General features: G+C 43.3%; 1 protein-coding gene across 4 annotated transcripts in view; it reads right to left on the bottom strand.

Annotated features, from left to right (window-relative positions):
* CHCHD6 (coiled-coil-helix-coiled-coil-helix domain containing 6) overlaps positions 1–10,405 on the bottom strand; it is a 110,687-nt gene extending 100,282 nt beyond the window's left edge. For all 4 annotated transcript variants that reach the window (XM_027882679.1, XM_027882678.1, XM_027882677.1 and 1 more), the window contains exons 1-4: positions 10,232–10,405; positions 8,444–8,573; positions 7,457–7,511; positions 6,474–6,600 (exon numbers count right to left, since the gene is read on the bottom strand). In XM_027882679.1, coding sequence (XP_027738480.1) covers positions 6,474–6,600; positions 7,457–7,511; positions 8,444–8,573; positions 10,232–10,321 — 402 coding nt within the window. In that variant the 5' untranslated portion in view covers positions 10,322–10,405. The remainder of the gene's footprint in view (positions 1–6,473; positions 6,601–7,456; positions 7,512–8,443; positions 8,574–10,231) is intronic.
* Between the last annotated feature and the right edge of the window lie 171 nt (positions 10,406–10,576).

Consider the following 10,576-nt stretch of genomic DNA (forward strand, 5'->3'; position numbering starts at 1 on the left):
AAAATTTGCAGTACATCCACAGCATCTTACCCATAGTCAGATAACACCTTCGCCTTCCCTCAAGAAAAGAGGAGGTTTTCTTTTGGGTTGGCTGTGTTTTCACTTTCCGCCTTTATTGTAGTGCACATTCTCCAAAATTGCTTTAGTTAAATTTAGACCTCACTGATGCTCCAGAGACCAGAAGTTATTAACTTGCTGGAGGTAGAAGACATGTAGATCCTCACCACGCCAACTTAAATTTAATGCAAACCTTTCCAAAGTCCACCATTTAATACTGCAAGATTATTTTCCATAGGGATCCCTTAAATGTTTAATGGTTTCATTAAAAAAAAAGTAATTCTTTCACTGCAGAAATAAGCTCACTTTTATAGTAGAGGGCAGTAGACACAGAAGAACCCAACTGTGGGGAAAAAGAGGGATGTTCTGGCCCAAGACTAGATATTAACAGACCATTAACAAGTCTCCACACAACACACTTTTTTCAGGAGAAAGTCTAGAAAAATATCTCAAGCTCACATGGCAAGAATGAAAGGGATACAAGGGACAAACAAGGACTGAAGCTATTTTAACCCCCCTGTCAATAGCTTGCAACATTTTATGAAGTCATTAAAAATCAAACCTAAAAATACATCTTTCCATTTGTATCAACATATTTAAAAGGCAGCCTTATTCAATTAGTGAGAGCAATCAAAGACAACTTCCAGCCAAAGATCCTGCACCTCCTGCTAACCTAGTCAGGACCCCACCTGGTTCTGCAAGCACTGAGGGCAGGTCTGGGGTTGGATTCACAGCACATAAATGCTCTGCAAAGAGCCAAACTGCATGGAACCATCCAGAGGTGTTGTCCCCAAAACTGGTGGTACCCACACTGCAGGTAGGAATGCAGGTTCTAATAACTAAATGCACTGCTCAATTTCTAAGAAAATAAAAATTAATCTGGAGAAAAAAAAAAAAAAAAAAGGTGTATTTCCTTTGGCAAACACATGGAGATACTTTGTGCTAATCACTGTAACATCAATGAAAATTGAACTTGGGAGAAAGATAACTGAATGGGCTTTTACCTCATTTTGCACTATTATTTAAAACAGGCTTCCGTACTTTCTGATTTAATCAATGTTTTCTGTCTCACCTATAAAAAACTTCAATCAAGAAATATTTACAGAAATTAAAGAGCCGGTAAACACTAAACACTAAAGATTTGTGTTAGCAATGTCTCCTCCCAGAACCAACCTATTTCCTACACATAGCTTTACAAATTCTGTGATTCTGTAACTTCACAAAGAGAAGGGTTCAGCTCAGTGTGTGCACTGCACTTCAGCTGCAGAGCCCATGGGACCAAATAAACTGTGCCTGATGTGAGCAGTTTCTAAACCATAATGCAAAGCTCACAGAGACAATACCTTTCATTACCTCAACTCAAATAAACAGGGAGGAAAAAATGGCAAGTTTTGACAATAGAGGCCTGACCTCAAAACCAGCAGTGTCACTTCACTGACGGCCCCACACTGTCACGGTTCCAACAAACACTCTGCTACTGCTGGACCTCATCTGGCCACTCCAGCTTGTCACAACGATAGGAGATTACACACAACAAAACCCCAGGTAATCTAGAGATGCTTACCTATGGCTAATCAGCCAGGATGAAGCTGATCCCCAGCTTACCACAAAGTAAATGAAAGCTTAAATAAACTAAATCACGTTCAGCACTGTTTCTGAAACCATCTTCAGTACCAGCTCAGCTGCATCTGCAGCTGATACTGATCAACAGTAGGCAATTCACAGCAAAAAAACCTCAAGATCGGCTTGAAGGAAATATAAAGGAAATTTTCCACAAGTGAGTCAATTGGATTATTCCTCCACCCCTACAGAGTGAAGAAGAAAACACAACTCCACCTGATCACTCCCCAGCTAATACCAAAATTACCAAAATGACCAATTACAATCAGCTACTGGAGCAACCAGAAACAAACCCCAATCCTTGTATTTCCTCCATGCCTATACTCTGAGCCAGCAAGTCACAACAGTGCAGTGCTGGAACCACCTGAAAGCAACGGTTGCCATCCAGTAAGCCAGTGAGCAGGGCACGATCAGAAACACTGGGAATAGCAAGCCATCCATCATGGACAGCTGGAGAAACTTCCCCAGCAATTTAGGAATTCTGTGCCCAGTCTGTTTTCACGCAGCAACCAGTGCTCATCAGTCTGGTCTCGTGGTGCAAAGTTTGTCCTCCTGTCACCCCATCTCTGAATTCATTCTTTCAAAGTGAGAAGGAAGACGATGACTTTTGGTCAATAACTCTGACCAAGCCATTATCCTAGGGGTATTAAATGGGGAGATAAGAACTTCAGGGCTTTGCACAAATCATATTAGTTCAATTCTCAAATCCGGGTAATGCTTCTTTTCAAAGTATTAATTTCATTTATTCTATTTGCTCTCCCTCTGTCCTGATAACACAAGTGCACATGGCCCCTAAATGAGATCCTCCTATTTTATAAGTTATAATCCTCCCTTTCTAGAGTAGTAATGAGATGTCTTCACTTAATCGCGTTTATTTCCCCCCCCCAGCTTCTGCTTTTATCCATTCCCATTCCACATTGATTTGTCTCAAAGGTTTCAGTGAAAACCATCAGGCAGGGAGCCACTGGCTCCAAGAGGCTCCTGATGCATATGCTGCACGTGCTGCACAGCCTTCAGAGATTACAAAAGCAGAAAGGAGGAAAAAGAGCAGCTTTGCTTGCAAAGTTTCCTTTGTCAGTAAGAAGGAATAAAAAAAAAATAGAAACCCAAAAGAACTGTGAAGTTAAGAGAAGATATTTTGATTAATTGGAATGGAGAAAGAGAAGACTTCTGGTATAGGGGAACAGTGAAACTATTCACAGCATAGTGAAGCAGTGAAATAACTTGACTCTGACAACTTTGCAAGTTTCTCATGCTAGAAATAGAAAAGGATTTAAAGACAGCTATATTAATTCTTGGGTATTTCACATAAGATGTAAGGCATGCCACCAGCATTAGTTTGCCCCTCAGGCCTTGCTCTGAAGTACTGTACATATAATCCTTGTTGTGTTGTTAAGTACCCACAACATTAAATTATTCAGAGAGTCCAGTCACCACCACGATCCTGCAGTGCTGTACAAACAAACAAAACATTTTATCTCTTATACAAATTGGGGAGAGTCCTTCTGCAGCATCTTAGCAGACTATTTCCATTTAAGCCAGCTCCCAGGGTTAATCAAAAAGCCATATTCAGTCAACGAGGAAAGTGAATGTTGCACTGTTACTTAAAGAGCTGTTTTGCTTCTTAAACTAAAGCTTTAAGGAGTTTTACTCAAAACCTAAGCTATCTAAAAGATAAGTACCTTGTTCAAAGTCATTAAAAGAAACAGAAAGATCAAGACAAAAATGTAGAACAGAACCCAGGTACTTAATCCTAAATCCCTCTTGATCCCAGTGCACCACTTCAAGGAGAAAAAAACAACCAAAACCACATCAACCACAATAAAATAACAGTAAGTTTTAATTTGCATCCTGCCCCATAAACAATGAAGTAACTGGCCCTAGAAGCTGTCAGCAAGTTCCCCATCAAAGGTTAATTCTAGTCCACTCTAGCTCTCTTCAACAATGCGCACTATATGAAAAGACTGAAATGCTTCATGGCAATATTGCTAATAATAAAAGTGAGTGAAAATCATAAAGAACAGATTAAATGACAAGCAATGTTCAGCACAATCAAAATGAAATCACTTCAAAATACAGCTATCATACTTGGATTTATGGTCTACAAGGGGTAATGTTAAAAGAAAATGTTCCAGTACAGCTAGAGACAACAGTACAACAGAGGGCTGCTAATCACCAAACTATTGATACGTTAAAGGCACAGGGCAGCTCAAGATCTTACTCCAGATATTAAAAAAAACAAAACAAAACACAACTTTTTAATTATACACAGCATGATTCTCAATTGTTACTAAATTAAGTGCTGCTAGAAGCAAATTATTCCTTATTTCTCTCATGAGACTTGCCTAATTTTTCTCTGGCTTCCATAGTAGGTCACAACAACAATAAAAACCACCCTGGAAGTTTTTCCCTTATAAATGTAAGCAGATAATTTCCAGTGCCATCTGCACCTGGACTACCATTAGTCCTTGAGTTCCAATACCATCTTCTACTTGAAAGAGAAGACTGACACAGAAGAGATGACAAGCAGCTCACACCCAGTATTTGTCCCACATGCTGGGGCTAAAAAGCAGAACAGGAAACATTCAGGCCCTATTCAGATAAAGGAAGATAACAGTACTGGAAGACAAAGGAAAGCTATGATTTGAGTAGGATTGCGCCAATACAAAAAGGTAACCACGCAAAAAGGAAACTGTAGATGAGATAAAGCAAGTCTGACAGGGATCTCAATAATTTTAAGGTCTGACCAAAACAGTTCCTGCTTAGAAGCTGACAGACAATACCTTTGACCTCATCTTTGCAAGGACAGACCAGACAACTCCATTTTTTAAGGATCTTAAATTTATGACTGATCAAGAGATAGTTAAAGAGCAATGAAATTTAACAGTTTCTCATCCTTGCACCATGGTCTGGGCTAACACATCATGGTAAGTATTCATCACAAGGGGAGCCTGATCAGATTTTTGCAGAGCATCAAGTATGCAATATCTGGGTATGGAATACTGCAGAATTAAAAGCTAATTCAGATAACAGAACAGCTTTGGTATGTAAGCACTCAGGTCCCAACTCATTTTAGAGGTACCATCTTTACACTTCACAAATATTGCTTGACTCTGTTAGTCACATTTCTCCAGCATTATTCTATACCTCCCTGCAGGAGGGCAGGGCTCTACTTTGAGCCTGGCCACATCTTTAGATTGGACAATAAATCCACCAGCTTCTTCCCCTTGCTCTTACAGAAGCCAATAATTACATTCATAAAGAGAATATTCCCTTTCTAATGGTCTGCTGACCCAGATGTCCTGTGCAGAAGAACAGTAGTCACCTGCCTCAGACATCACTATTCCAAAGCTCAGCAATGATGCAACATCCCATGGTCAGGATACAAGAGGAAATTTCCTATGACACAGCTATTCACAAGTTTAATTCCCAAAGCAATACAGCTACACACCTGCTCTGTTCTCATGCTCTCCATAGGCAGCTTCTAGGGATCACTATCAGAGATGGGCTAGAGCTGGAAAGATCTTTTCTTTGAAGTACTGTGACCATTTTTATATAAATTTTATTTATTCAGTCCCCAAACTACCCTCATATTATATAGCCTCAAAATGCTTCACAGCCAAGCCATGAGCCTGGGCAAGCCATGCCTATTAGCATTCAACATATAGAAAAAACATGCTCATAGAAGGATTCTTCATTTAAATCAAGCACAGATTGATTAAGCTACAGCTCAGTAGCATAGAAGAACAACAACAAAGACCATCACCACTCCACTCTGTCCTCTCCCTAAACCATCCTTTCAGTATGTACCAGGCAAGGTGAATTAATCTTAGTCTAGTTCTCAACATCACAGTCTAAATGAACAGGTAGTTTGACCTCACACCCCAACTCCTCATATCACTGCAGGGCAGGAAAAAGGGGCAGTTCCACTAAGACTCTGCACTGTTTACAGGCAGTACACCATTGCCATAGTAATGCCAGCATTTAAAAGAAAACAATATGAAACAGTATTATGTCAATATTAAGCACAAATGACAATTGAAATGTACTTCACTGCACTTCTGCCTCCAGCACTGCTATGACAACAAGCCAGTGGGTCATCTCAGCAACACCAAGGTGCCTAACTAACAGTAAAGGCTGCTGCAAGAAGTCCCCACAAGTAAGTCTGCCTGCTGGGCAAGAACAAATTGGTTTTGGAGTAAGTGGTGTGCACAAAAAGGGTTTATGCTTCCTCGTCCCTAAAAATCAATCTTAGACCTCCTTCAAAGTGTTACAATACTTGACAGTTTTATAACAGTTCTTCTGCTATTACCAGTCTTGTAAAAGACTCAGACAAAAGAAGACATTATTACTTTTTATTAATTTGTGTATACGCTCAATTATATTCTAGAAAAAACAGAGCAGTCTCAGGATACATCAGGTCAGCAGAATGTGACCCTGTATATATTGAAACATCAACTTCATACACTTGAGAATTCAAAAGAGTTCTCAGTAGCTAGACAAGGAGGCCATATCCACACACCACACTCCCTGCCACAGGTCAAGGTGTCCCCAGCACAGCCACTGCTTGTGCCTTCCCCTGCAAGTCTGGCTTTAGCAGCACTGTGTGACACGCTGTAAGTGGAGCTTGCAGCTACACTGTGAGCCAAACATTAAGAGATGAGTGGGGGTGAGGAGTGTTTCAGCCTAAATCAAAGTTTCTGAGCTCATCACACAAGTGACATTCAATGAATCCTCCCAGGCAGAGGTATTTTAGCCTGTGCTGCACGAAAACATAGCAGGGCTTTGTTACTCACCATGTGGGCTGTTCTCTGCTTCTCCTCATTAATGCTGTCCCTTTCCCTGGCCTCACTGGCTGCTTCCCTTTCTCTTTTGGCCAGACGGAGCAACTCCTCTTGGACCAGAGCATGTTCTTGCTCATACCTGTGTGAGCACCAAAGGCAGAGAGAAGGTGATCAAGGGACTTCTGGCAACAGGGTCATGGCTTACGTGGCCTGCCCCTGCCTAGAGCCAAAACACAAATCCATAATCTATTTGGCACACAGTCTGCTCACAATCCCTCTATTATCAGCAGGAATTCAAAAGCCCAACAAACTTTAAACATGAACTGCAACTCCAGTGACACACAATTTTGGCACCAACAGTAGAGAACTTCGGTTATATTTAGATCTATTAAGTACTTAATTATGACCTGAAAATATGAGAATAGGAAGTAGCTAGCTAGACAAATACATGCTGCTTTGGAAAAGATCAAGGGACATACAACAATGGACATTTCCTCTCATCCTGTCACTTGTTGTCTGGGAGAAGAGAATGAACCCCACTTGGCTACAACCTCCTTTCAGATCCATGTAGAGAGCAATAAGGTACCCCCACCCCTCCTTTTCTCCAGGCTGAGCCCCCACAGCTCCCTCAGCTTGTCCTCATCAGATTTGTGCTTCAGCCCCTTCTCCAGTTCTGTTGCCCTTCTCTGGACATACTTCAGCACCTCAATGTGTGTCTTGTCATGCGGAGCCCAAAACTGAATCTACAGTTTAAAGTGTGGCCTCACCAGTGCTGAGTACAGGGGGACAATCACTGCCCTGGTCCTGCTGGTCCCACTATTTCTGGTACAAGCCAGGATGCCACTGGCCTTCTTGGCCACCTGGGCACCCACTGGCTTGTGTTCAGCAGCTGTAAAATGTACACATCGTCCTCAGACTGAATAAAGCACACATGTATACACATATACATTCCAAAAGGAGCTAAACCATTGTCTTTTTCGAGAACTTCACCTCACCTCCTGTACAGCTCCTGCTCTGCAGCAGAGTCACTCGACACCGGTGGATGGATTCCTAGAAAGAAGACCAGAAACCTGTGACAACTACAGTACAAAAAAATCCTTCATCACATCATAAATTATTTTAGGAGAATTTCATATTGTCCATCAAGAAAAAATAAGTTTAATGGATAAGAGTTTGAATTTATGAAACAGTGACACCAACAGCATCATCTTCAATCGGGCACACTGAACAGGGTGGGCTACAGAAACTTTTAGGTAAGGATGTTAACTCCTCAAACCCTGATATATACTGAAACACATGCATGGTTTTAGTCCTACTTTCCATTTCCTTCCTCTAGTTCCATTAAGTCTTCCCCTTGACCTCCTGCTTTCCTTGTAATTACAAGGGATCCCTCAAGTGGAGATGAAATTATCTGATGGAGTTCAGGCCATCCATAAGGCTAATCTACATTCAGGAAAGATGTAGACTAACAGCAAACAAATCCCTAAAAGAAAAGGCCAGGTTCTCTAACTTCATGTTACTCTGGATGCCTTAAACAAATCCACCCTGTTAATATATATCAACAAAGCATATTTGAGAACCAACAGAAATCAAATAGTTTTCTGACCTGTAAAGAAAGACAAATTCAGAAATCAAGTTCTCATCATACACTTAGCAAGCTGTACTTATACAGACTACCCTTCCTTATAAGCTTCTTTCCAAAGAAAAAGAAAAAAAAGCAGCATTTCCCCAACCAACCACAACACACCCCTGGTGCATGGAGTGCATACAAAGAAGACAAGGCAGCTTACCAGAAATGAAAGATAAATTGCTTAGTGCATGTTCATCTGAAATCCTAGAAGAGTTTACAAAGTGATACAGGCCAATCAAAGATCTCCTCTCAAAATGAGATAGTACTGAAAAATAGAGGCAGACTCCATAACATGCAGTAGCAGCACTACTGAGAGGTGTGTCCAAACAGCCCGCTGCTGACTCAACAGTACCTGTAGATTTGGGTTTCCCTTCTGCAGCCAGTGAAGATGGAGCTGTGCCATCGGATGCACGGGGAGATCTCTGGCTGTCCCTTTTACTTTGAGAAGATTCTTTCATTCGGTTCACTACATCTTCAGTGAGCTGAAACATGTATAGGTGGGTAAGACATTAACCAGGTCAGCTGTTGGTGTACATTTCACTGTGAACACTCCCTATTCGTTAGTTTCCAGGCTACTACAAAAGTATTGCATTTTTCAAGAACATACCCTATCAGTAAGTGATAAAACCTCCAACCTACTGCCTGCCCCTACAAACTTCACTAGACAATGACAATCTTCCACAAATACTACTGAAGGTGGAAAGAACTGCTAAACAAGTCAACCATTTGCACAGGGACAAATTTATCAGAAATGGAAGGAAAGGAACTAAACAGGTTTTAAGTCACTCTATCCATCTTTCTTCCTCTTCCCCCATGCTTGCTAACCCAGCTCAGTATGGCAGAAGAACTGCAAACCATATGGTAGAGAACAGCTGCACAGCCCTCCCACTCACATAAGGCTGAAAACATTTTTGCAGTCTCAACTTCATTCTCACTCACTGACTTGGGTTCAAACCCATGAAAAAGAAAGAAAAGTTCACTTGGAAGTTTTCTGGCAATTCAAAGGGCTTCTCACAGCACTGTTATGATTGACCCCTTCCTCTTCCCAAGTGCAAAGGTTCTGGCTCTAGAACAAAATTAAATGGGGCTGCTTCCCCCACTAGGCTGGTCACAGTAGAGGACGTATTTTCAGCTATGCTACTGCCATCCACCTCAATAGCATTTTTAGCATCTTCATTCTACGTTGCTGTCATGCCCAATGCCTGATTTTAAAGGCAAAAATCCCTGTCTATATCCTATTAAAAAAAAATCAGGCAAAGACAACTTCACCCCCATCAAACACTTTAACAAGGAGATAGGCACACTCTTAGCTAACTTTAGTCAAGTAATTAGTCAAAATGGGATAAAAAATGAGTAGCAAAACACTCTCTGCAAGCTCATTTCAGGCAGACCTTAGGGGAAAAAAAACACTTAAAAGCATCAAGAAACAACAGCAGTGAAAATTATGGTAGTATTAAAAAACAAAAAACAAAAACAAACAAACAAACAAAAAAAACCAACCAAACAAAAAAACACCCAACCAACCAAAGAAGGGTCTTAATGGGGAAAGAAAACATTCCTTAATGAAATCACCACCACTCTCCCGGGTTTGTTTCCACAACACACACATGTCAATTTCCGATCAAAGTTCAAGCGGCAGCTTCCCACTGTCCCTCCCAGGAACACCTCGCCATTCCCACAGTCTCCTATCTCCCTGCCTGTTCAGCCAGCGGTGCTTTGCCAAGACTCTCGGTACCATCACAAGGGCAGAGCTGTATCCTCTCGGATGCCCTCAGAGCCGGGCAGCATCCTTAGCACCAAACTGCTCGCAAAGCACGAGGCAGGGGCAAAACGGGGTCATTCAGCTGCGGGGAGGGAAGGACGGCTGAGAGCAGAGTTGGGAAGGGGAGGTGAAGGGCGGGGGTGTCCCCGCTCAACAACAGCCATGGCCAGGCCCCCAGCCCTCTTTCCCACCACTCTGCAGCCGGCCCATCACCTCTCCAACCCCCTGCTCATCCAGCCTTCCAGGTTTTCCTCCCCTCCTCCTTGCCAGTTTCGCCCACTGGCCCCTCCCAGCCCTGCACCTCCTCCCCGACCCCGCGGCCAGACCCCTCCCCATCCCAGCTCCCTGCCCTCCATCACCCGGCCCGTGTCGCCTCACCCTGATGCCCTGCAGCACCCGGACTTGGTCCCGCTCGTCCAGCCCGAAGGTGACCCTCCTGCCGCCGTGGCTGCTCTCGCTGCCGCCCATCCCGCCCGGGGTCTCCTCTCCCTGCCGCGCCCCCGTTCGCACCGGCTGCCAGGAGCGCCTCTGCCCCGGCGCCGCCTGCCAACATCCCCGCGCCCCATTGGCGGAGGCCGCGGGGCGGCCAATGGCGAGGTGCGGTGCTGGCGGCCGCGCGCGGTGCACGCTGGGAGCTGTAGTCCGTGCCGGGGGTGGGCGGCCCGCCCGGCGCAGAAAAGAGCGCTGGGAACCAGCGCGCTCCCGGGATCGCGGGGATCTCAG

Source organism: Empidonax traillii, unplaced genomic scaffold (genome assembly GCF_003031625.1).
Source record: "Empidonax traillii isolate 1590-97213 ecotype Southwest subspecies unplaced genomic scaffold, ASM303162v1 scaffold109:size1658292, whole genome shotgun sequence".
In the NCBI taxonomy this organism is placed as follows: domain Eukaryota; kingdom Metazoa; phylum Chordata; class Aves; order Passeriformes; family Tyrannidae; genus Empidonax; species Empidonax traillii.